General features: G+C 47.5%; 2 protein-coding genes and 1 long non-coding RNA gene across 5 annotated transcripts in view; 1 reads left to right on the top strand and 2 right to left on the bottom strand.

The window, feature by feature from the left end:
* Positions 1-511: 511 nt before the first annotated feature.
* On the bottom strand, positions 512-9554 carry LOC129495722 (uncharacterized). 2 transcript variants are annotated; one of them, XR_008661599.1, is made up of 3 exons: positions 9519-9554; positions 2283-2440; positions 512-580 (listed from the first exon to the last, which is right to left on the bottom strand). It is a non-coding gene; the product is annotated as an uncharacterized LOC129495722 (long non-coding RNA). The 2 variants fall into 2 exon arrangements; XR_008661598.1 differs by lacking the exon at positions 9519-9554 and adding an exon at positions 9337-9401.
* Positions 9555-12412: 2858 nt separating this feature from the next.
* Positions 12413-26031, top strand: CCNE2 (cyclin E2). Of its 2 annotated transcripts, none has more exons than XM_055303338.1 (12): positions 12413-12510; positions 13562-13597; positions 13691-13787; positions 13885-13938; positions 14854-15005; positions 15898-16033; positions 17994-18140; positions 19354-19449; positions 20769-20903; positions 22744-22855; positions 24007-24164; positions 24528-26031. In XM_055303338.1, exons 2-12 carry the CDS (start codon positions 13584-13586, stop codon positions 24639-24641), a joined length of 1215 nt encoding a protein of 404 aa, XP_055159313.1. In that variant the 5' UTR covers positions 12413-12510; positions 13562-13583; the 3' UTR covers positions 24642-26031. The 2 variants fall into 2 exon arrangements, with proteins under 2 accessions (XP_055159313.1, XP_055159312.1); XM_055303337.1 differs by lacking the exon at positions 12413-12510 and adding an exon at positions 12819-12835.
* The window catches only part of INTS8 (integrator complex subunit 8), a 51593-nt gene continuing 51393 nt past the window's right edge, over positions 25961-26160 (bottom strand). The window contains exon 27 of the mRNA XM_055303336.1: positions 25961-26152. Within this exon, the coding sequence (XP_055159311.1) occupies positions 26036-26152 (117 nt within the window). The 3' untranslated portion in view covers positions 25961-26035. The remainder of the gene's footprint in view (positions 26153-26160) is intronic.

The following is a 26160-nucleotide window of genomic DNA, read 5'->3' as shown; positions in this document are numbered from 1 at the left end:
GTGGAATGGGAGGAGGGTGGGGGGTGAGGGTGAATGGGTGACGGGCACTGAGGGGGGCACTTGACGGGATGAGCACTGGGTGTTATTCTGTATGTTGGTAAATTGAACACCAATAAAAAATAAATTTATTATTAAAAAAATAAAAATAAAAAAATAAAAATAAAAATGCTTGGCATTGGGGCACCTGGCTGGCTCAGTCAGTTGAGCATGTGACTCTAGATCTCCGGGTCGTGAGTTTGAGCCTCAAATTGGGTGTAGAGAGGACTTAAAAATAAAAATCTTAAAAAAAAAATGCTTGGCATCGATAGGATGCATAACCACACATTAATTATGAGGAAAATCAGAACCAAATTGAAAGACGTTCTACAAAACACGTGACCATCACTCCTCAAAAGTTTCAAGGTTGTGGGGAAACAAGAGAAGACTGAGGAAAGACCACAGACAAGAGGCAGCTCAGGAGACATGATTTTTTTTTTAATTTTTAATTTTTTTAATTTTTTTTAATTTTTTATTTTTATTTATTTTTTTTTATCTTAGGAGACTTGGTGATTAAATGCAGTGAAGTGTCCTGGACTGGATCCTAGAACAGGAAAAAAAAAAAAAGGCCATCAGTGGGAAAAACTGGTGAAATCTGATAAAACATGGGTATCCATTAATTGTACTAGGCCTTGTTAATGTCTTAGTTTTGACAAACGTGCCGTGGTTACTTGACGTTAGTGGAAGATGGGTGCAGATTGCACAGGGGCTCCGTACTGTATTCGCAACTTGTCTGTAAGTGTAAAATCACTTCAAAATTAGAGATTCATTTTTAAAAATGCTTGGCATGGGCCTTGGAAACTAAATCTAGGAAGACTTTGAAGGATTTCACCAGTGAGAAGACAACTTATGCCCCAAGGTCGCCGGTCAGAAGTATAAGGCCGACACCAAAGAAATGTTCCACCTTGACAGCGACCCTTCTGCTGGGCATCTCTTGAGTGAGAAAATTGCTAAACTGCTTTTTTTTTTTTTTAAGATTCTGTGTGCACAGGATTTTTTTAAATTGTGGTAAAATACATATAAAATGGACCACATTAGCCATCTTTAAGTGCACAGTTCAGTGGTGTTGAACACCCTGGCCCTGTGCAACCATCGCCATGAAGCATCCCCGTTACTCCTTCCATCCTGTAAAATGGGAACTCTAAACCTACGAGCAGCTCTCCATTCTCCCTCCCCCCGGTCCCTGGCAACCACCATTACAACTTCCATCTTTCTGGTTTTGACTACGGGGGGTACTTTATACGAGTGGGATCCTGCACTACTTGTCTTTATTGTGATGCCCTGTGTCACTTGGCATAGCGTCCCCCCAAGGTTCATCTGTGTTGTAGCATAAGGAGGACCTTCTCCCTTCTTTCAGGCTAAATAATATTCCATTGTATGCGGGGGGGTCCCTGGCTGGGTCCGTCAGCAGAGGTGAGGTGTGGGACTCTTGATCTCTGGGTTATGAGTTCGAGTTCCATGTTGGGTGTGGACATTACTTAAAAATAAAATACATTTTAAAAATTCATTGGAGGGACACCCGGGTGGCTCAGCGGTGGAGCATCTGCCTTCGGCTCAGGGCATGACCCCGGGGTCCCGGGTTTGAGTCCCCCATTGGGCTCCCCACAGGGAGCCTGCTTCTCCCTCTGCCTGGGTCTCTGCCTCTCTCCGTGTATCTCTCATGAATAAATAAATAAAATCTTTAAAAACTTTCCATAGTATGTTTTACTATATTTTGCTTATCCATTCATCAGTTGATGGACACTTGGGTCACTTTTCTGTTTCAGCTACTGTGGATAAGGCTGCTGTGAAAATGGGTGCACAGTATATCTGAGACCTGCTTCTAATTCTTTTGAGTACCCAGAAGTCTGGCTGTATGGAATTGCTGATTATACAGTAATTTTATTTTCTTGGGGTGATGCCTTACTGTTCCCCACAGTAACGGTACCATTTTAACACTCCCACCTACAATGTAGAGGGGCTCTGATTTCTCTACATCCTCCCCAACACGTGTTGTTGTCGGTTTTTTTTTTCATAGTAGCCAAACTAATGAGTGTGTGAAATGGTTTTACATACAGATGATCGTGAGGATAATAGGGCTGATGAAGATGAAACCACAGACAGGTGGGGAAAAGTACCTCGATGATATAGTGAAAATGTGTGATGAGTCAACAGCTGGCCTTGACCTAAGCACATTTATCAGTGGATGTGAGTTTATGGTGGTTTTGGTAATTAAAGAAGAAGTGCTTAGATGGAGACTTAAATACCTCAGGCATGGGGAGAAGTCCTTCAGGAGGCCCCTAATCGCATGCTTCCCTGAATCCAGCTCCTGGGATGGTGGGGGGGGCCTCCAGCCTGCCGCCAGTGAGAGGTCAGGGACACTCGGGGCTTGCGTATGCACAGGCATATGTAGCTGAATTCGAACCTGCGTGTATTTAAACATTTATAAAATGCTTTCTTAGAAATAAGAGTGTTGGGCAGCCCGGGTAGTCAGCGGTTTGGCACCACCTTCAGCCCAGGGCATGATCTTGGGATCCCAGGATTGAGTCCCACGTCGGGCTCCTTGAATGGAGCCTGCTTCTCCCTCTGCCTGTGTCTCTCCCTCTCTCTGTGTGTGTCTCTCATGAATAAATAAATAAATCTAAAAAAAAATATTTGAGTGTTAGAGTGTTTACAATCTCTTTTTACTCCACTATTTCATTCAGTGGTTTATTATTGTCTAAGTACACTACGCACTCTTTGTCCTAATGAATGCTTCGCTGCAGAATTATTCGCCTCTTTGGTCATGATTTGCCTCCTTAGCTCCTGCTGGAGCTGTTAGATAACATACCACGTTATACACGTAGTGCCTTTCAAGAGATCTGAAAAGTTTTGAGTCCCAAAATTCCCCAGGCAGGCCCCAAGGACTTTGGAGCATAGATTGTAGACCTTATTTTAGCAATTAAACAAATAACACGTTTGTAGGAGATGAGTCCATTGCTCCAGGTTAATAGCCTTTGTGGACAATTTCTAACGCCCGCCATGGTTAGCTACGCAGGTTTCTATCTCTCCCTCATTGGACAAAGGCCTCTGTTGTATGCGGCACTGATATGAAACCAATCCTTACTTTTTAAGCAGCAAAACTGAAAACGTCTAATCCTCTCCGGTGAGGAGACTTCTAGGCTGCATTACAGTCTAATTAGGGGCATTTATAGGATTATATAAAGCATGAGGGACGCCTGCCTGGCTCGCTCGGAAGAGCCCGTGACTCTGGATGTTGGGGTCATGAGTTCGAGCCCCATGTTGGGTGTAGAGATGACTTAAGGAAATAAATAATTTTTAAAATATAATGTAAAGAATGAATTTGTTTCTCCCTAATAATTCAGCGTCGCCGTTATGAAGAGGGGTCATTCGCTGTGAAAGCAGGGCCTGGCTCCAGACCAGCCAGCTCGCTGAGTCCTTGTGTCCTCCCCGCGCCCCGGGGCTGGGACGAGCAGGCCCTCCGGGCTGCGGTCGGGGTGCTGCCGGCCGTAGCACCCTCGCTAATGCGCTCGGGCTGGAAAAGCTTATTTGGGCTCAGATAAGAATAAATGATCCAGTAAGAGCCTGAACCTCTGAACATGCATTTGGGGTACCCGAGGCCCTCAGCCCGTCCTACTTCTCGGCTGGGTCACTGGCTGGGTTCCCGGGGAACGTAGCCCCAAGGGCTGAGCACCGTGGCGAGTCATCCCCCCTTTGTGAGGAGGGAGGGAAACGGAGCCCCGGAGCCCTGGGTCCTGGAGGCCAGCGTCGGGCAGAGAACGTTGGGAGGACTGTCGCCGGGCCGCTGCGGACACACCTGGACGGTCCAGTGTTCCAGCCGCAAACCAGTAAGCGACAGAAACTGGATCATAGCCCATCTGTCTCGCAAGCCCATTCTCTCCATTTTTTTTTCAGTTTATTAAAAAAAAAATCACAGTATCCCTGAGTGCTTGTAACAAGTCCAACATCGCAGAGGGGTTAATGTCTCCTTCCTCATCCCACTTCTAACCTCACGATTACACACTTGACCAGCTGAGATGCTGTCCTGCAGAGTCGTGCGATCACGCAGACACGTGGAGAAAGAGTTCTGCATTTTCCCCAAAACTGTAAGATCATCCCATTAACGTTCATCCGTGACTTTTCCTGCCCTACTCGCGTGGTACCGTTCCGGGACAGCTTTCTCAGCCCCGGCATGTAAGCCTCGCCTGGTTTTTTAAAACATAACAACATGGTATGTTCCGTACTGCAGACAAACCACAGTTTATTCAACACCTCCTGACAGAAATTCAAATTGTTTTCAGGCTTTTGCAATCCCAGATAATGCTCTGGTGAACTTTCTTGAACATATGACCTTACAGACTGTTAAGCCTTGATTTCCACAGGATGAAGGAACAAGAATAACATGACTGAATGTAATCTCTCTCTATATATATTTTTTTATTTTAATAGACAGTAGGCTGTGTTCTAAAAAGATACAGTAATTCCTATTTACAGCAGTAATGTGTGAATGCTCATTTTCTCCCCCCTGGCCAGCACAAAATATTAGCAATCTCCTATCTCTCTCTGTCTCTCTCTCTTTTTTTTTTTTTTTTGCCTACTACTGGATGGTTGAAAAATGGCATTTTGTTGAATTTCTCTGATTCCTGGTAGGATTGAGGTTTGAGCTCTTGCTCGCCAGGCTCTGACTCACAGACAGAGTGATGTGCAAGGCCAGTCAATGGAATTATCTTCTCCATGGCCTGGTAAAGTCACTCCTACTGGATGAGGCAAGATTCCCTTGGAGTCCATGCAAGGTGAACCCTCGGTTAGCCAGCAGGGCCCAGACCGGGGGGCATCAGAGAAAGAAAGAAAAACAAAACTAGGTTCTGAGTGGTGAGCAGTTCTAAAACCAGTAAATAAAAGGAGAGAGAAATGAGGTTACTTCTTTACTTTTTACTAACTTTCAAACTCAGTGACTTTTATCAAAACCGGGTCTTACAGGGGAAGGCATAGGGAACGTGGGCTGGATGCCTCTTCCATAATCTCGCCCTTCACCTCCAAGATAAATAAGAAGGAAGGAAAAATAAATGACAGAGGGAGAGAGAAAAACGACGTTTCCTTCAGCCAGGGCTGCGTTCCTGTCCGAGCTGGAGGCCTCTGGGCGTGCTGGGCCTCCAGGGGCCTCCAGGGGCCTCCAGGGGCTCTGCCGCAGCGAAGCTGAGGGCACCCTGGTCTCCTACCAGCTCAGTCCACCCTCTCCAGCGGAGAGTGAAACCTAAGGACAAACCAGAGGCAGGAAACAGAGGAGCCAGCTTCAGTGTAGTCCCTGCTTCAGCTGGAGGGGCGCCCCCAGAGAACCTCTCTGAATCTTACATTCCCATTTTGAAAAATGAGGGAGGGGTTTGGAATGTTTCATGTGCAAGGTCACCTCCAAAGCCAAGGCTCCACAGCTCCCACTGTACCCTGTCGATCGTGTTCTACGACTCCTGTGTCACCTTCTGCTGGTATCCATGCAGACGCGGAATGGTCGCCAACGTCCTGGGCTCAAGTGCCAACCTGCAAGCTACGTCACCTTAGACAAGCCCGTTGAGTCCCCTGAGCCCTTTTCCTCATCCATAAAACCTACCAAACAAACCTCGTCGGGTTGTTGCAAGACTCAAGCGAGTGGGTGTGTTGGCTTATAAGTTCCAACAGTGTTAAAAGGCAAACGCAGTGCAGCCACTCACTTCCATTTCTTTGCTCAATTTAAACTTCACTCACCAAATACTTACATCATTCATTGCATGAAAACCGACGGAGGGTTTGGAGCACTAGAGCTACCTTAGCGAACGAGGCCCCGGAAGTTACGGACCTCGCGGGGCTGGCACGCGGTAGTTCTTTTAACGTGTGGGTCAGTTAAGGCGATCCTGGCGCAGGTGTTAGGGCCCGGGTGATCGGACCCCGCATCAGCGGCTGGAGGCTGAGCGCTGGACCACACACACCGAGGCCCTGGCCTCCTGGAGCTTACCTCCCATCGGAGGGTTAGGTTGGACTGTGCGAGTCATCCCTGGAAGATCGGCCAGCAGACAATGTGAGGCTGATTACGAGGTAGGAACCCCCATTCTGGAACCGGGACTTCTGGCCTCTTGGCAACACTCAGTTTCCCCTTTATGAGAACTGAAGGCATTACAGATCCCGACTCCTCCTGCCCCATTTCCACCCCCAAGCACTCGGCCTGGATAGGTCAACAGTCTACCAAGTGGAGACGCTGGGACGAGGCATCACCACAGCTCTTCTCCAGCCGTGGTCGGCTGTCCGGGCTTCACTAGATGCTTACGCAGCATTCGTTTCTACATTCTGCAGGAGTATGGCTCGGCCCCCCGCTCTTTAGGTTCCTCTGGACCTACCCCATGACCCGTACCACACCGCCAGGCACACCTGCAGGACCCATCGCCATCCCTCGGCGGGATACTCCTGCCAGGGCGCTCTGCTAGGCCTGCACTTCCTGGCATTTGCAATACTTGAAAACTTGAAGAAGAGAATCACTAATAACTCCAGTATAAGGCGGCCTAAGTGGATGCCACTGGATAAAATGGGACCAAGGAGCTCCGCGGAGGGAAGACATCACCTGTGACCTGAGGAATTAGGGCCGAGCAGGACGTGGCCCTGATGGGAGCGCGCTGTGTTCACACGCAGGCTGGACGTGTTGCACGGATCCTGTCCCCTGGCGAGGGAGCCTCGGCGCAGGACTCGGTCGGGAGGCCGTGAGTGATGGAGGGGTTCGGGGGAGGCCGGCGCGCTGCCGCCCAGAACTGGGCCCCAACGGTGGGCTGTGCGGGTCCTGCCCAACTGGGTCTCCGGGGCTCATGGTCCCACAGGGCAACCGGAGACAAGGGGCTGTCCGTGGTGCGTGGCCGAACTGACTCGGTTTCCTGGGCCAGACCGCAGCAGATGGGCTCATGTCATTAGGGGCCCCAGGGTGCGTCCGGACCTAACCAAGGGAACCCTGTCTCTCTGCACTGTCACCGGACCGTCCACACTGCAGACGGGGCTCCCGACCAACAGCGCTGGGCACGACGGCCTCGGGGCAGGGATGCTGGGGGGCTGTGCCGCCGTCCCTGCACCTGCCCCCGAGGAGGACGCCGAAAGTGGGGGACATGGAGGGATGTGCACTGGCTGGGCCACCAGAACAGCCCCCCCTGTGGTCATGGGCCAGCGGGAACGGCATTGGCAGCTGCGTTCCTGGGATGGTGACAGGCCCGCTGGGCCGCAGCCGCGCCGCCCAGAGGGAAGCAGACGGCGGGGAGCCTGGGCGACACACTGGCCGCCTCGTGCAGAATGTCCTCGACTCTCCCAAAGATCACCCCCAGATCAGAGGTGTGGGCAGTAGAGATGCCGGCCTCAGGGTGACAACGGGGAGGCCCAAGGACCCCCCGGGGAGCCGGCCACAGGCCCCAGCGATGCCCCACATCCCAGCCCAGGGGGAGGGGACACAGCCCGGGGGCGACACCGTGAGCTGGACCAGGAGGAGGAAGGGAGGACTCACCACGGGCCTGGAAACCTGGGAGCAGGGCGGCTCCTTCCCCCGGGAAGGGCCCTGGAAGCTTCGAGCGGGAGCCAGCTGGGAACCTCCCCTCCGGAGGCCTCCACACACACCCCCGAGCCACGGAGGGGGACCCTGTGAGCAGAGCAACCAGGAAAGCTGGCAGGCCAAGGCCCTGCTCGCAAACCGCGGGCCTGGAAAAGTCCAGGTCGCGCAAAGTGAGTGTTACCAAGTTGTAAGGCAGCATCGGATCAGAGGCACCAGGAGAAAAGCATCCAGACGAAGGTACCATCAGGGAAAAGCAAATCTGAAAGGGAGTAGCCGAGCTTCCCAGCTATGAAAACGCATCAGAAACTATGAAAACGCATCAGAAACTATGAAATTATGAAAATGCATCAGAAACTATGAAACTGAAAATGCATCAGAAACTATGAAACTAGGCAGCCCAGGTGGCTCAGTGGTTTAGCGCCGCCTTCAGCCTGGGGCCTGATCCTGGAGACCCGGGATCGAGTCCTGCATTGGGCTCCGTGCATGGAGCCTGCTTCTCCCTCTGCCTGTGTCTCTGCCTCTCTCTCTCTCTCTCTCTCTGTGTGTGTCTCTTGTGAATGAATGAATAGAATCTCTAAAAAAAAAAAAAAAGAAACTATGAAACTATGAAAACGAATCAGAAATTATGAAAACGCACCAGAAACTATGAAACTGTGAAAACGCATCAGAAACTATGAAACTATGAAAATGCATCAGAAACTATGACACTTGAAAACGCATCAACTTCAAATCTATGATAAAAAAAATATTAAAAATACACTGGCCAAAGCTCGAACGATTTGAGCAACCAGATAAAGTACTATCAAGTTATACAATTCAAAATATTACAAAAAAAAAAAAAAAAAAAAAAACCCGGGTGGCTCAGCAGTTTAGCGCCGCCTTCAGTCCTGGGCGTGACCCCGGGATCCCAGGATCAAGTCCCTTGTCGGGTTCCCCACAGGGAGCCTGCTTCTCCCTCTGCCTGTGTCTCTGCCTCTCTATCTCTCATGAATAAATACATAAAATCTTTAAAAAACAAAAAAAGAAAACAAAACAAGTATAAATATCCATGAGTGTGTGCTGATATAACCACATCACTGGCTGAGTTAATCAATGAGACAGGAGACAAATCTAGCAGAATTCCAAATAAATCATGGAGATATTTTTCCCTAAAGGAGGGGGGCATAACTTCCCACTCCTTCCGTGCAGGCGGCGCACCGCACCGTGGCTTCCTTCCACCCAGCCTAGTATTTGAGGGTGGGGGTGGGGGAGCGACTCCACAGACACTGTAGTTGGTCAAGGTCAACAGCAACAGTCACAAGCCACGGTGATGCGCGCGTACTCTTGGTACCATGGGGGGGGGGGACAACTGCGTCTACCTCTGTGGTGTTCTTCCTTGCAACCTACCACCTCAGTTGAACCATTAGAAAACCTAATTCTGCTAGGAAGGCATCCTACAGGGGCGCCTGGAAGGTTCAGCGAGCCGAGCGCCTTCCGCCCAGGTCAGGAGCCCGGGGCCTGGAACCGAGCCCCAGTGGAGCCTCTGGGCCGCACGCTCCCGGCTCAGTGGGGAGCCTGCTTGTCCCTCTCCCTCTGCACCCCACACTTGTGCTCGCTCGCTCTCAAATAAATACATAAAATATTTAAAAAATTAAAAAAGGCATCCTACAAATACTTGACCACTCCTTAAAACTGTCAAGGACATTAAGAAATCGGAAAATCTGAGAAACTGTCACAGCCAAGAGGAACCCCAAGGAGGCGTGAGTTCTAAACGCGATGGGTTCAGGGCTCACCTGGTGAAGCGTCTGCAATCGGCTCGGGTCGTGATGCCCGTGATGCCCGAGTCTGTGGAGCTCCCTGCCTCGCCCTCTCTCTCTGCCCCAGTCCCCACCCCACCCCCTCTGTACTAGGGCTCTCTCCCCCTGTCACTCTCAAATAAATAAATAGAATCTTTAAAAATACGTAAGATACATACATGTGGTAGGTTTGCATCTGGCTGCAGTACAAAGACATTCAGGTAAAACTGATGAAATCTGAATGAAGCGTGGGCTTTAGCCAATTATAATGCACCGACAGTGATTCATATGGTAATAAACGCACCGCACCAATGTGTCAATAATAGGAAAACCTGTGCGAGGTGGTTGGGGAGGGTGGAGGGATATATGGAAGCTCGGCTCTACCTTCGCCATTTTTCCATAAATCTAAAACTTCTAAAAAATAGAACTGATTAGTTTGTAAGAAGCTTATCATTAATTGGGAATAATTCTACTGTCCGTTACTCTAGCCTTGGAGAATCCAAGTTCTACAGTGGGATCTCCTTGCATCATTCACTTCAGTATTTACCAAGGTCCTACTTCACATGCCTCTGAACTGCTGGGTCCGGACTATAAAAAAGATGAACAAAACAAGACCCAAGGCCTAGGTGGAGATCAAAGACGTTTTAATAGGTAATTATTGTCCTGTGAGGTGAGCAGAACTGAAGAGCACAGAAAAGGGGTTTGGGGAAGGTTTCACAGAGGAGGCATAAGGAGGAAAAGGTACAGAAACAAGAAATAAGTGGGCTGGACCTGATTTTTTTTTAACCTGTGCCTCAGTCTTCCTGTTTTTCTCCCCTCCCCTTTTTTCCCCTGAAAATTCAAGCCCTATAGAAGCCACTACTTTACATAACATGGTGGTTTTTTTTTTTTAAGGGGACTATTCTTTTTTTTTAAGATTTTATTTTTTATTTATTCATGAGAGACACAGAGTGAGAGAGGCAGAGACACAGGCAGAGGGAGACGCAGGCCCCATGCAGGGAGCCCGATGTGGGACTCGATCCCAGGACTCCAGGATCACACCCCGGGCTGCAGGCGGCACTAAACTGCTGGGCCACTGGGGCTGCCCTAACATGGTGTTTTAACTTTGCATGAACAACGGGGAAAACATACTTTAGAAAACGCCAAAATTTCTAAAATTATTACAGGCATGAAAGAATATCACACATTTCAAAGTAATTTTTAAAAAATATTTATTTATTTATTCATGAGAGACAGAGAGAGAGGCAAAGACATAGGGAGAGGGAGAAGCAGGCTCCCTGCAGGGACCCTGATGTGAGACTCGATCCCGGGACCCCGGGGGTCACGCCCTGGGCCGAGGGCAGATGCTCAACCACTGAGCCATGCAGCTGTCCCCAAAGTCAATTTTTAAAAGAAATTATTTATTTTAGAGAGAGTGAGCACAAGCAGGAGGGGAAGAGAAAAAGAGAGAGAGAATCTCCGGCCGACTCCATACTGAGCGTGGAACCCGACACAGGACTGGATCTCTCAAACCGCAGAGCGCAAAAATAAGTGAATTTTAAAACTGGTATAAAAAAAATAAAATAATAAATAAATAAAACTGGGATAAGTGGGGGACAGAGGGAGCTACAGAGGAATGTATACAAATATGAAACAAAGATAACGTATTGAAGGACGAAGTCTGAGGGCCCCTGGCGGGCTCAGCTGGAAGGGCCCGTGACTCCTGATCTCCAGGTTGTGAGTTCAAGCCCCACGTTGGGAACAGCGACGACTTACATTCAATATTTTTTTTTAAGATTTAAAATTCTGGGGAATGGCAATTCTGTGATTCAGCTTTCTGTTTCACCCAGGATCTTTCAAGCAAGTCGGTTTCTGCGGGTGTAAACCAGTAAGAGGAGCGGACAGGGGGGCCAAGGGCCTGGCCCTGCGCCTCTGCTCTGCGGGGGGCACGTGCACCGGGGTCTCTATGTAAATAATCTTGAGAAGGAGCCTGGACCTGAGGGTCTGCTTCGCTTTCTGGAGAAAACCCATGCTCGGAGGAACTTGGTAAGTTGCAGGCGAGCCGGATTGGAACCCGGGTCCGTCCCCGGCTGCGCCTCGTGCCCTGAGGTCGCCTCTCCCGTGTCCTTTCCCGGGGCTGCGGCCCCTGCACTTCCCGGCCAGGGGCTCCGGCCGAAGTTCACTTCTGATTCCGCATCTCGTTTATTTTTTTAAAATATTTTATTTATTTATTCATGAGACAGAGAGAGAGAGAGGCGGAGGGAGGAGCGGGCTGCAGCCGGGCGCCCGGCGCGGGACTCGATTCGGGGCCGCAGGCCCCCCCCCCCCCCCCGGGCTGCGCGGGAGCTCCCGGTCGGCGGGGCCTGGGCGCGCGGGCCCGTCCCGCCGCGCGCATCCACCTGTCCGCCGCCGGCCGCCGTGCGCGCGGGAAGCCTTGGCCGCCGGCCCCGCCCCCTGGCGCCCCGCGGGCGAGGTGGGCCTCTAAGCCCCGGGGCTCGTCCTCCCGCGTCGCGGGGCTGTGGGAGGACTCGGAGTTCCGAGGGGCGGGGGGGGGGCAGGGGGGGAGCGCCCGGTGCATCTCGGGAGCCCGCCGCCCGCCCGCAGCGGCTCCCGCCGGGCCAGGGCCGCGCCCGCCCCCGGGGCGCCTTTGTTCCCGCCGGCGTCCCCGGCCCGCGGCTCCCGGCGCTGCGGCCCTGGGCGGGGTCCCCGCGGGGCGCCCGGGCGCGGCGGCGGTGCAGGCGGCGAGATCCCGAGCCCGGCCGGCGTCCCGCGCGGAGCTCGGGGGCGGGCGGGCGGCTCCCTCCGCAGGACGGGCGGGCTCCGCAGGGCGCGCTGGCGGCGGGGCGGGGCGGGGCGGGGCGGGGCCGCACGTGGCGGGCGGCGGGGGCGGCGGGGGCGGCGGGGGGCGCTGCGGCCCGGGCGGGGGGGCGGGGGTCCCGGGCGGGGGGCTCCTCGGCGGCGGCCTGCGCGGGGCGGGCGGGGGCGGGGGCGCGGGCGCGGGCCGTGTTTACCTTCCGTGGCCGCTGCACGTTGCGCCGCCGCCCGCGCCTCCCATTGGCCGCTCCCGGGGGCGGGTCCGCCGAGCCCGCGCCTCCCCGGCCGCCCGCTTCCCGCCGCCTCCGCGCACCGGGGCCGCCGCCCGGCAGCTCCAGGCCCGGCCAGGGGGCGGGACGCGCGGGGCCGCAGCGGCAGGTGAGGCGCCGGGCAGGTGGGCGCGGGCCGAGGGCCTGGGCGGCGGGGGCCGGGGGCGGGGGCGGGGGGCGCGGGGTGGGGGGCGCCGAAGGGGGCGCGCGGGGGGGCGCAGGGGCGCGCAGGGGGGGTGCGCGGGGGGAGGCGCGGGAGGAGCGCGGGCGGGAGACGGCGAGCGCGGGCGGGGAGCGCGGGCGGGGAGCGCGGGCGGGAGGGGCGCGCGCCCGGAGGTGTCAGTCGAGGCGCATGCGCGCGGGCGGGCCCTGCCCGGCCTATATATTGGTTGGCGCCGGCGCCAGCTGAGCGCGGAGCGGCGGCGGGTCCCGCGGTGAGGAGGCGCCGGGCGTGCGGGCTGCGGGGGGATCGGCTCCCGGCCTCGGGGCTCCCCGCGGGCGCGGCCTGGGGGGGGGGGGGCGTCCCCGCGCTGCCGCCCTGTGGGGGGCTGCCCGGGGCGGGGGGCGCCCTGTCGGGGGCTGCCCGGGGCGGGGGGCTGCCCGGGGCGGGGGGCTGCCCGGGGCGGGGCCGCAGGGAAGGCCGGGTCCCAGGGGTCGTGCGGCCCGGCGTCGTCGGGGCGCCCCCCGCGCGGAGGGCACGGGGGCGGGTGTCCTCCCGGGCTGGCCGAGGCGCCCCTTCGCCCCTCCGCGGGGTCCGTCCCCGTCTCCCTCACCCCCCCCCCCGGGGTCGGGGTCCCGGGGTCCCCGCGGCGGCCGGGCCCGGGGGCGGGGAGGGCGGCAAGGAGGCCGGAGGGCGCGACCCAAGCCCCAGTTCCCGCCGCCGCCGCCGCTCTCCAAATTGGCGCGGAACCGGCTCCTCCGCCGCCTGGGCGCCCGCGGCCGGTCCGGGATGGGGGGGGGACCCCGGGGACCCCCGCGCCCCCCGCGCCCCCCGCGCCGCGGCTGTACGCAGGCTGTGCCCCGAGCCACACGGGGACCTCCAGGGTTGGCAGCGCAGGACCCGCGCGGGCCGGGGCAGGGCCGGGGCAGGGCCGGGGCAGGGCGAGGGGAGCGCGGCCGACCGTGTTCCTGAGCCTGGCTTTTCCCCCTCCGTCCTCCAGAGGCTTCACCCGAAAGAGGAGGATGTCCAGACGCAGGTAACCTCGCTTGTCCTGTCCGTGCGCTTACGATTACCGCTGCGCCTGGGACTCGGCACCCGGTGAAAGCTTTCCTCCCACTTTCCCCCGCAGTAGCCGTTTACAAGCCAAGCAGCAGCCACAGCCCAGCCACACGGATTCCCCCCAAGAAGCCCAGATAATCCAGGCTAAGAAGAGGAAAACCGCCCAGGTGAGGGAGCCAAGGGGAGAGGCGGGCAGGTGGGGGCGGGGGAGGAGAAACCCCCGGCTGGGACCTCGGTGTGACAGTGGTCTCTTCTGTTTTGCAGGATGTCAAAAAAAGAAGAGAGGAGGCCGCCAGGAAACAGCAGTATGAGATTAGGGTACTGCAGGACTGGGCTGGGGGGATTGGGGCGAAACAAGCGGGGGGGCCGGGGCAACAGCACTGTGCTGTTGGGGGCTGTGGGAAGACCCGCTGACATGGTGACCCGGAGGGCCCCGGGGGTCAGCGGGAAGGCGCGCATCTCCGGGGGGTTGGTGCGGCCCCAGTCCCCCTACAGCTGCAGAGTAAGTTTGCCTTGAAGCAGCTGGTTCCTCTTTGTAAATCCCTCCCTCTTGGAGTCGCCTGGTGCACCAGGGCCCGCCTAATCTGTCCAATGTACTGCTCTTTGTTCCCTCCCTGACTGCCGTGGAGGGTCCTAAGAGCTGCTCCTTGGGGCCCAAGTGGGATGTGAAGCCACTGACAGCTGGCACGTCCCCCTGGCTACCTGTTCCCCGTGGGTGGGGTACAGAGAACGCTGGAGACTGTACCAGCCTCGGTTGGGGAAAGGGTCCTTTAAATGTTTGACTTCATTCAGTGGATTCCATTTTTTAAGGCTTTGCCTTATCACGTTCTGAAGTATGGGCGCAGGCTTACCTGGGGTGGGGAGGGAGGGAGGAGCTTCCTATAAAACAAGGTGCCCTTGCCACTGCCGTAAACCGAGGCAGAATTTTTATTTTTACGATCCTGAAAGTGATTCGTGTTTGGCTACAGATGCATTTTCTTATTCCTCCCCTCCCCCGACACCTAATGTCTTCTTGTATTTCCAGAACTGTATTTTGTTCTCTAAAACATCCCACCTGTTGCTACTCACAAAAGTCACTCGGAGCTGTTATGTCTTATGCATAAGATATGCCTGTCAACTAGATGTCAGCCATGCTAGCTGTAGACCGTGTAGAGATATGCACTTCCACTTAGGAACGATCCAAGACAAAAGCTGATTTTTTGCACCATTTTTTTCTCTTTTTTTTAATGACAGAATTGTTGGCCACCTGTATTATCCGGGGGGATCAGTCCGTGTATTATCATTGAAACACCCCACAAAGAAATAGGAACAAGTGACTTCTCTAGATTTACAAATTACAGATTTAAAAATCTTTTTATTAATCCTTCACCTTTGCCTGATTTAAGGTAAGAAAATTTTCTGTAATTTAATATCAAAGGTTAAAATTATACTAAATATTGTACATAATATGACACTTTTGAGTCCTATTTTGCCTTCATAAGAATAGAAAAACATCCAAAACTTGCTTTCTTTACTAATATTTATGCGTGTATCGAGAATGGTGCTGTTTGCAAAGGATATGGGTATTTAAAATACTGATTTTATGAAGTTACTTTCATTGCTGAATACCATAAGCCTCAGGAGAAGAGCTGAATCATCTTTTAAATGGAATTTAAATGATTTTTCTAAAATCATTGTTCAAATGGAAGCACTTTAACATGAACTCTATTTTCACTTGACATATCAACCCTATTATTTCTTGCCAAGCTTAGGAAGATCCATACACAGTTCTTTTTTTCTAGTTAATGTGACTAAAAGGTACAGCTTGCACAAAACGTGTAGTGTATTTGGCTCTAATACACAAATTAACAGGCAGACATTTACACTTACCATCCCTCCCCTTCGCTGTACTTTGTCCAGCTACCACCACGTTAGGTGACTCGACTACCGATCGATTTGGAGAGGACTGCAGCTGGTCTCTACTGGGATTATATACTTAAATATTTAGATTTTCAGTGTCGCTCTTGAGAAAACCTTGTTATCTTAAGTGGGAGAATTTGTAATTTATAAATGGGGAAAGTACTCCTGAAATCCACAGCCTAGTTCTTGCTGTGCAATTTCAGGCTTCTTTTTCATGCTAAAGAAATGGTTTCCAGCAATCTTGTCCTAACTTATTAAGAGCTGCTCCTTCCATATTCTAACTGAAAATTTTATTTCAATGCCTGAAGTTTATTCTTTGTAAAACAGATAGCGTATTCTGTGGGTCACATGGTTATTCTTCTCTTTCCCTTTCCATAGTTGGGGATGTTCAAAGGATGTTTGGCTAAACATGCTAAAAAAAGAGAGCAGATATGTTCACGACAAACATTTTGAAGTTCTGCATTCTGACTTGGAGCCACAGATGAGGTCAATACTTCTAGACTGGCTTTTAGAGGTATGTTCCATCAATATAAATTTCCTTTGTCTCTGTATAATGGAAAGATACTTAGATGTGTGTGCGCCTTCCACGTGCCCTTGGTAGGAGCCATCCTTTTGGGGGATACCTACTGTAGTCCAAAATGGAACGCGTCTGCCTTGTGAGAATGAAATCTTAACACAGCCACTACATCCCTTACAAGCCAAACCCAATTGAGAATTCCTGATGTCTGTGGGTGGTGCTGTGTGCCAGGCATTAGTTACGGCTGAGGGTAACCAAGATGAACGGGACATATAACTGACGAGGTTTTGAACCCTGCTACGCAAAGAACCAGGACGAGGTTTCAGGGCCCTTAGAGGTCCTTTTCTGTGTCACCAAAATCAAAATAGGATTTGGAATCCTGATTTCTAGGTCCTAAGTGATAAGGAGGCTTTGAATATCTAGAAGGCTAATAAGCCCTGTAGGTTTCCTATAGTCTCCCTTTAATATATACCTTTATTCCTTTCCATAATGCACTGTGCCATTAACGTAAAGGAGTAGCAGTGATCTCCAAGTTTCTAAAGATCTGTGCCAGAATGTTCTGCTTTGGTCCATTCCCCTTCTCTGGATAAATTCTAAGAGTCTCAAATTATTGAGAAAGGGATTACTTGTGTAAATGACCAACTGATCTTCCTCCAGCCCTTGGATACTTGCTCTTTAGTTTCCCTGTGCTTGACAGGGATGATGCACGGAGGGAGAAACCCTACAGGCTCCTTGGTAGAATGATACATGGCAGAGTAGATCTCAGAAGCTATCAGAAAAGTTCTTAAGACTATAGAACGCTGCCCTTTTGAGTCCAGTTCTCATACCTTATTCTGAATAGAAGGGAAGCTATTTCAATCGTGTCGGTACAAGTAGGTGGCTGCGTCTTGACTTCTGGAGTGCCTAGTGATTATGGAAGCAACCAAAGCACAATTAGGTAGATTTTTTTCCTTTTTTATGTTACACTGACCTTTTATCTGGTGGTTGTCCATCAGATTTATTGTTTTCCCTTAAATAGGATTATATGCAAAACTGTACAGAGTGTTAAACTTTTTCTTAGTACATCCTTTCAGTCTCAGAATGCAAAGATGGTTCAACAGTACTTTAATGTTTTAAAGGAAAAAAGTCTCAATAGACGGGAGAGACCTTTTTTTAAAATTGTTTCCACTCATTTCAAAATGTATAATAAATGAAGATTCCCTTAACACATTGTATATTAGAAACTCCTGTATTTCCATCCCTGTTTCCTCATTTTCAAAATGGGCATAATGCTTGCTACTTCCTGGAGTTGAGAATTTAAAGCTTTCCCTATAATAAGTATGGAAATGACAGATACTGTTCATTATTAATAACACTAGTGAAACATTAGGGAAATTCCCATCATAGTCAAAAACGAGGGATGAGATCAAGACTTTTCTATCACCAATGTTGTTCACTCAGTTCTCTTCTATAAAGACTCTTAGCTAATGCAGTACAACATGAAAAGATGAAGTTAAAAACAGAAAGGAACTGTATCACTTTGTAGTTAAATTTCTATATAGAGCAGTGAAGAGAATCATTTAGAGCTTTAGAATTGAAAATACAAACTAAGCGTGAAAACTTATTTACCAACAATAAACAATTAGGAAATTAATGGAAAAAAGTTATCACTCCTAATCAGCCAAAGTATAAAATGTATCTGGGAACAAATTAAGTCCTCATGGAAAAAAAAAAAACTATAAAACTAGTAAGAACAAATGCGGATGGTAATAGATACTTCTTATCCTATCATAGTGCACGTTAATGATCTGCTTCCCCTCCCCCCCCATCCCAGCTGTGGTATCCTAAAAAGCAAAGTTGGGCTTTAGAAATATTCTGAAGGAAAAAAAAAAAGTATTCTGAAGACTGGAATTTTAGGAGAGATCTTTCTAATTTGGAGAAATGCATAGAATATTTCAACGTGTGGATTCTTCTCTAGGTATGTGAAGTATACACACTTCATAGAGAAACATTTTACCTGGCGCAAGACTTTTTTGATAGATTTATGTTGACACAGAAGGATATAAATAAAAATATGCTCCAACTCATTGGAATTACCTCATTATTCATTGCTTCCAAACTTGAGGTAAGTTCTCAAAGTTTATCTATTTACCTCAGACTCCTTTAAATCAGCACATTAATCCTAGCCAATGGAGCTTTTGACAGTAACTCTGTAGGAAAGATGAGTGGGTTTTTTTTCCAAAACATTTTCTGAATATTACTGATTTTGGATGAATGGATAAACATAGTTGCCTTTGTAGTATCTGAGCATCTGGTTTAGATTCTGGAACATTACCTGGGTGAAGTGTTCTATGGCACATTCTGCTGAACAAAATACACTGGTGTGGTCTCTGTACATAATCCTGGCACTTGGATCCATAGGAGGGTCTTTGAATACTGACCAACCAGATGAAATAAATACGACACCGAGTTAGAATAATAATGGTCTATATCCACACTTAAGATTTCTGTACCTGGTGGTAGTGCCAGGATAGAGGACAACTCTTTTCTTGCCTGAGGTTTTCTTTCACACAATCTTTTTTCTTAATACAGTTTGGATATCATAATTTCTTCTGAAAGTTTGAAACCTGTATCATTTTGAGGGTGGGAGAGGGACCGATTCACTATTTGGACTCTCACTATATGCTTCAGGTATTCTTTCCAGCCTGTTCTCACTCGTAGCAGGTCTCTCTTCTACTCTCATCATTCCGTTTGTTCTCTGGGCTCTTAAGACAGACCAGTTGGCCAAACTGCACAACACATTTCTCAACATAACCTACTTTTTATAAAGTAAAGGAAATGTTTTCCGTAGTTTCTAGACCTTAGTTAAGCCTTGTTTCAGTCTGGCCAATACACTAAGAATTTATTTATTCATGAGAGAGGCAGAGATACAGGCAGAGGGAGAAGCAGGCTCCATGCAGGGAGCCTGACACAGGACTCGATCTCGGGACCCCGGGGTCACGTCCTGGGCTGAAGGCAGGCGCCAAACCGCTGAGCCACCCAGGGATCCCCTACACCAAGCAATCTTAAAAGAAGTTTGGCTTTTTATTTTTTAACTGAAATGACTGGTTAAAATATTCTAGCTGTTTATTAAATGAAATTCAAGATCAGGTCTATGAAAATAAGTCTCAGTATAGTTGGCTAATTTAGATTCCTACATCCTTGAAAAAAAATTTCGTTACTAAGATACATCATGACTTTATGAAGCTGTCCTTAAAAATGAGGCCTGTATGTGATTTGTGTGACTTTTTGTTTTCATCACAATTTCAACTGTGCTTTTTTAAAAATCCATTTTAAAGGAAATTTATGCTCCTAAGCTCCAAGAGTTTGCTTATGTCACTGATGGTGCCTGCAGTGAAGAGGATATCTTAAGAATGGAACTTATTATATTAAAGGTAATAAATTAAAAAAAAATAAAGGTAATAAATTTATTACGTCTAGGTTGCAATTTAGTAACTTAGTAGTTACTACTGAAAGACCACAATATAAGTAATCAGAACAGGTTCAGAACAGGTTTTATTCAGTTTTAGGGTCCAGTTCAAAGAATTTAATGCATCAACATACTGACAATGGTATGAATGGAGGGGAATTTACTTAACCTGTAGACTCTTCTTTTTCTCTTTCTCTATGTTTGAAGTTTTCTATATTGAGAATATAATACCTTCTTGATTTTAAAGTGATTAAGAACAACACTTTGAAAAGTATAGTTAGCATACCACGCGTGAATACGTATAAATGAATTACAATGACTCCCAAATCTTAGTTCGGATTTTCCCCTTCTTCCAAAAGATAATGAGAATTATTTCATTGCCTTTTTTTTTTCTTTTTATTAAAAAAGGGCTATTAACACAGAAGGATGGAGAAGAGAAGCATAAAGGTTTTTAATCAGGCCCCAAATTAGAGTTAAGGCTGAATGTTAGCTACTAGAAAGTATGTTATTAAATCTGGATACCATGAATTTATACATAAGACACAAGAAAACAATGACTTTCACTTATAGATTATCTAAGGTATATATATTATAAATTATAAATTCATATTTTTTGCTAATTATGTCTATAAACATTTATATTCATGGCTCTTAAATATCAAGTGCCCAGGCAAGATTCCATTCTCACAATAAACTTGCTCAGATTCAGGCTTGAAGCACTGCATAAAGAGGATGTAAAGAGAAGATGGAATTTTCTCTAACACTGTTCTCCCCTAATTATTGTAGACTGCTTGTAAATGGTAAAGTCCCTGGGCTTCATGGAGGAGAGGATATCATAAATCAGGATTTGTCTTTTTTGTTTTGAACTTTTACATTGATGAGAAGCTATCAAAGACCATGGAAACCATGGAAAGAAAAAGTCTGGAATCAGTTCTTGGAAAATCTGAATAGAATTGGCTTTGGTCATTGAATACAATTTCACAAAGGCAGCTTTGATAAATAATAAATAGATGTGGAAGACCAGGGGCTGTAAGAAAGAAGAGGAATGAATACTAGGCTCAATGAGCTTTCTAAATAAAGACAACTAGAGAATAATAAAGGGGCCCATATTAATAGACTGGAAAATATAAGCACCTTTACATTCTGAGGTAGCTATGAATATTTTTAATAAAAATGGAATAAGCCAAACCAGAAAGCTTTTAAATGACTATCTAGTAAAATAGCAATTTATTAAATTGTCTATATACCTACATTTATTAACAGGTATTTTCATTCCATTAACAGGCTTTAAAATGGGAACTCTGTCCTGTAACAGTCATCTCCTGGCTAAATCTCTTCCTCCAAGTTGACGCTCTTAAAGATGCTCCTAAAGTTCTTCTACCTCAGTATTCTCAGGAAAAGTTCATTCAAATAGCTCAGGTATTTCCACTGAATATATGCTAATGTCGTTTATTATAGCTGGTTAGTGCATTTATAGTCTTAATAAGCTAAACTACAAGAAACAATGAATTAAATTCACTCTGATGAGAACAGAACTGCTGATATATAAATACTGGGAACAGAATCTTGTGTTGCTTAGTAATTCTAGAAAACAAACTTATTAATGTTTGAGTTTAAATGTATTACGAGTAGTTTTCATTCTTTGAGTCCAAAATTACAGTGAAATACCTCTTTTTGATGTAAAATGGAAAAAGGCATTTTGTCTGTTGTCTTTCGTATGAAATTAATTTGAAAACACGGGGTACCATTAGAATGAAGAGTACCTTAGTTACTTTTTTTATTTTTATTTTCTAAAAGGGGCCCTGAGTCTATGTGATTTTTATTTATTCATGAGAGACAGAGAGAGAGGCAGAGACCCAGGCAGAGGGAGAAGCAGGCTCCCTGCAGGGAGCCTGACGTGGGACTCGATCCTGGGACTCCAGGATCACACCCTGGGCTGAAGGCGGCGCTAAACCGCTGAGTCCCCCCCCCCCCCCCCCCCCCCCGCTGCCCCTTAGTTACTTTTCTAAAACTTGAGTTTAAACTCTGCTTTCCTAGGCCAGCAGAACAAACGTTCTTCCTGCCTGCTCCTCGGAGGTATCTTAATGGCTACCATAACTGCCATATAGGAGCGAGGAAGACAGATGTTCTAATTCTCTGCAGGATACGAAAAGCTTACCATGGAATTGAAGGAACTGTGGTGTTCTGGGATGGGTTTTAAAGAACCTAGGTTGAAATTTATTTTTTTCCTAGGTTGAAATTTAATTTGTATTTTAAATCTAGTCAACACACTGTGAACTAAAACTGAATTACCAGTAAAATATTAGAACTGGTTCATCTTACAAAATTTTCTAATGAAGAAGGCTTATTTATTTCTGTCACAATTCCCAGTATCCCAGATTATCTTAGGCAGCCACTACATCCTTTTGATAGAGAACAAACATTTGATAAGCTAGTAATCACTGTGTCTACATTGTTTGTTTCTAACTCTTTTACTCACATTTCTATCTTTTGGACCCGTGTGAACAACTTGTTTTATTCCACTGGACAGGTATCACCTTAGGCCTCTGAAATGTAGCCTTTTTACACCATTCTGCCCTTTGTTCAACTTAGTACCTGGATTATACTGCCTTTTAGCTAATCTAATCTCACTGTTCAGACTACACTGAGGCAGATATACAGAAGGGACTAGGTTTCTGAAGGATCATTCTTAAAAATGTATCTTTCCTGACTTAAAATAGTCCAGTAATTTCAGTAATCAGAACTAAAATTCTTCAGGACCCTTTATGATGTAACCGAGCTCACCTATGACCCTCTGTCCCTCTCCAGCTACTGTCCTCCTCTCCCTTTAGGGAATCAAGGAAAGGAATTCCTTTGTTCTGCACGAGGAGTTCCAAGGGAAAGGGGTACCTTCTCATCGTCTTGGCCAGTGCTGTTCCCTAGACATGGAATACTTCCTACACCACCCCCCCCCCCCCCCCGCCCATCTTCCCAGCTGCCTTGGCTTTTAAGATTCACGCAGCACAGGCCTTCCCCACTCTGGATTAGGCGCCCTTCCTACCACTACCACCACATAGCATCCTAACAGTCCTGGTCCCTATTCACTTCCCAACTCAAGCCACCACTCTGAAGTAAGTTCTCTTCGGATCCCTGCAGTTCTAGCAATCTTGGCATATGGGTCCACATCGAAGTACTCATTACAGCTGACTGGTCTTTAGGAGCAACACGTATTACTCATCCTTTCTCCTCCTAAATATGTTTTTGCTTTTTCCTTTGCTAGCTTTTAGATCTGTGTATTCTGGCCGTCGACTCACTAGAGTTCCAGTACAGAATATTGGCTGCCGCTGCCCTGTGCCATTTTACCTCTATTGAGGTAGTTAAGAAAGCCTCAGGTAAGGCACTGTGTGTTTCCTTACATGTGCACAACTAGGAAGGGCACTTGTACCAACCTCAGCTTCCTATCAAGATAGAAGAAAATTAGTTTAGAGGCCACCTGGGCGGCTCAGTTGGTTAAGCGTCTCCCTTTGGCTCGGGTCATGATCCCAGGGTCCTGGGATTGAGTCCACCGGGCATCAGCTCTTAGCAGGGAGTCTGCTTCTCTCCCTCCCTCTCTGCCCCTGCCTTGCTCGAGCTCGCACTCTCTCTCCATCCCCCTCCTTCCCTTGCCCCACCGCTCGTGCTCTAAAATAAAATTACAGATTACCTTCCCTTGTGTTAGAAGTACTTTCTAATCTTCAATATATATCCATTAACAAAAAATAAGGTCAAATGGAACTTCTACCCATTTGAAGTTAGTCAACATAGGTATAGTTCCACTTCAAGAATTCTTTGCGTGTTGACAATTTGTTTCATTTGTAGAAGTTATTGGTTAAGAAGCCCTGAGTCAGGGATCCCTGGGTAGCTCAGCAGTTTGGTGCCTGCCTTTGGCCCAGGGCGCGATCCTGGAGTCCCAGGATCGAGTCCCGCATCGGGCTCCCAGTATGGAGCCTGCTTCTCCCTCCTCCTATGTCTCTGCCTCTCTCTCTCTCTATCATATATAAATAAATCTTAAAAAAAAAAAAAAGAAGCCCTGAGTCTTAGGGCACCTGGGTGGCTTAGTGGGTTAAATGTCCAACTCTTGATTTGCTCCCACAAACTGAGATGGAGCCCTGTTTTGGGCTCCATACTCAGAGGGGAGTCTGCTCCTCTGCCCTTCCCCCTGCACGCGTGCTCTCAAATAAATCTTTAAACACAGCAGCAGCTCTTTTTCTCCCTCAGAATAGTCAACATTATTAAAAGGCCAAAAATCAGGGCACCTGGGTAGCGCAGTGGGTTAAGCGTCAGACTCTGGATTTCAGGCCTGTGTTAGGCTCTGTGTACAGCATGGAGTCTGCTTGCCCCTCTCCCTCTGCTCCTCCTTTTGCTATCACATGTTTGCACTCTCTCTCAAATAAAATAAAAGGCCAAAATCAAGTTCCAACAATTTAAAGCAGATTAACACTCTCAAACTATGGTTAAGGGCGGTTTCTAATGTAAACCTCACATTTTCCTCTTTCCTCTCTAGGTTTGGAATGGGACAACATTTCTGAATGTGTAGACTGGATGGTGCCTTTTGTCAGTGTAATAAAAAGTACTAGCCCTGTGAAGCTGAAGATTTTTAAGAAGATTTCTATGGAAGATAGACACAATATCCAGACACATACAAATTATCTGTCTATGCTGGTATGTTTCTTGTGGGGCTTCTTGGTTTGATATCTAGTAAGTCACCGAAACTGGTAGTAAAGATACTAAAAATACTTCAGGGCGGTGCTAGAGGCTATTAGGGAGTGGAAAGTTCTAATGGGCACACACTAATGTCACAGCCAGACTGTGGAGTGTTTCAGGATCAATGCCAGTAGCCCGGGGTAAGAGTTTTTTTAAAAATACAGTTACAGGCAATTCAAACAACTGAATCTCCAGAACGGGACTAGTCCTACTTGCAGAGACCTAGAGGGACCACTAACGTTGAGGCCTACGTAGTCTCAAATTAATACCCAAGAGTTTGCTGGTTTGACTTTGTTTTTATTCTATCCTTCACACATCTAGGATGAAGTAAACTATGTAAACACCTTCAGAAAGGGGGGACAGCTGTCACCCGTGTGCAGTGGAGGCATTATGACACCGCCGAAGAGCACTGAGAAACCACCAGGAAAACACTAAAGAAGTTAACTAAGCAAACATGTTGGGATTGACTGAGTATTGGGTAGAATTTCATAGAACTTGAACTACTAAAGTTTTCAGGAAAGTAGTGCTGTGACTGTCCTAGCCAATTTGAAAGTTTCACTGCCATTCTTTGATTAAACACACACACACACACAAAAAAAAAAAAAACACTTAAAATTGGCATTGGCATTAAGGAAGAAATTCCTAGATTAGCTGTTTAAGCAGCAGGACTTGTTTACAAAGATGACTTCATTCCCAATGTGACTGGATAAAAGCCAGCCACAATTTATGCCATAACAATTTTTCTTCTGATCCAGTGTTACTAGTTGTATCTTGATAAACTAAGAATTTTATCATTGGAGTTTTAGACTAGGTAAGGGCTACCTTAAAGGGGACACTGAGTAATACAATACTTTGAATCTAGTTTTTAGATTCTCAAAATTCATATTCTTGACTAGTGCAATTTGGTTATTGAAAATAAAATTTAAACTTGTTTACAAAGGTTTAGTTTTATAATAAGGTGACTAATTTATCTATAGCTGCTGTAGCAAGCTATTATAAAACTTGAATTTTTACAAATGGTGAACTTTAATGTTTTTTTAAACTGGTACATTTGCCTTGCCATAACATTTTTTAACCAGTAAGGCTTAGATGAACATGGCATTTAAACTGTGCTCTAAAAAGGGGGAATACCAAAGAAATTTTAAACAAGATAAATGTTGCAGCTCCTCTTTTGGGCTTTGACACAGAGGTTGCTCTATAATGACTTTGTACACCACAATTTAAGAAGTACCCTTTCAACCTATTTATATGAGAAAGTCACTTTATTAACTCCAAGATATCCCCAAGGACTTTTTCTTAATTTAGTGTGACTACGACTATTTATGTTTGCAAAACCATTAAGGTCCTTTTTAAATTCCTACATAATGAGTTAAGGACAGTGTCAAAGTGATTAATGCTTAACACTTGACATAAATTTCTATTTTCGTAAGGCAGAAAAGTAGTACATGTATACTGACTCCTAGATTATTTATTAAAAACAAAAAAACCTGACGTAAGAACTTGCTGTATATAGACTAGCTACTTCTACACAAATACTTCAGTTTTTTTAAAAATGAAATTTGGCCTCAAGAGTGGGTCTAGTACAAGACAAATTATACTAGATTGCTAGTTTATCCTGTTACTGGACATGTGAATCTCTTCCTTTGAAGAAATTATAAATCTAAGCCATGGTTATGGTATGAAGTCTTCTGTATAGTTGTTTTTACTGTTTCAGTATTGTCTGAAAAGAAAACACCACTAAATGTGTACATATGTATTATATAATCTAATACTGTTTATTTTTTAGCCCATTGTTTAAAAAATAAAAGTTAAAAATTTTAACTAACTGCTTAAAAGTAAAGTTTTGCCATTGCTTGGAGAAACTTCTTTTTCCTTCTCTGCGCTGCCAGCTGTAACACTTCTTCTGGGTTGCTTGCGTTCAGTTCGGTCTGGCCGATGGCTTTGATCTTCCAAA

This window comes from Nyctereutes procyonoides, unplaced genomic scaffold (genome assembly GCF_905146905.1).
Source record: "Nyctereutes procyonoides isolate TBG_1078 unplaced genomic scaffold, NYPRO_anot_genome, whole genome shotgun sequence".
NCBI classification, from domain to species: Eukaryota; Metazoa; Chordata; class Mammalia; order Carnivora; family Canidae; genus Nyctereutes; species Nyctereutes procyonoides.
The sequence above is the reverse complement of the archived record's forward strand: the minus strand, read 5'-3'. Positions and strand labels throughout refer to the sequence as shown.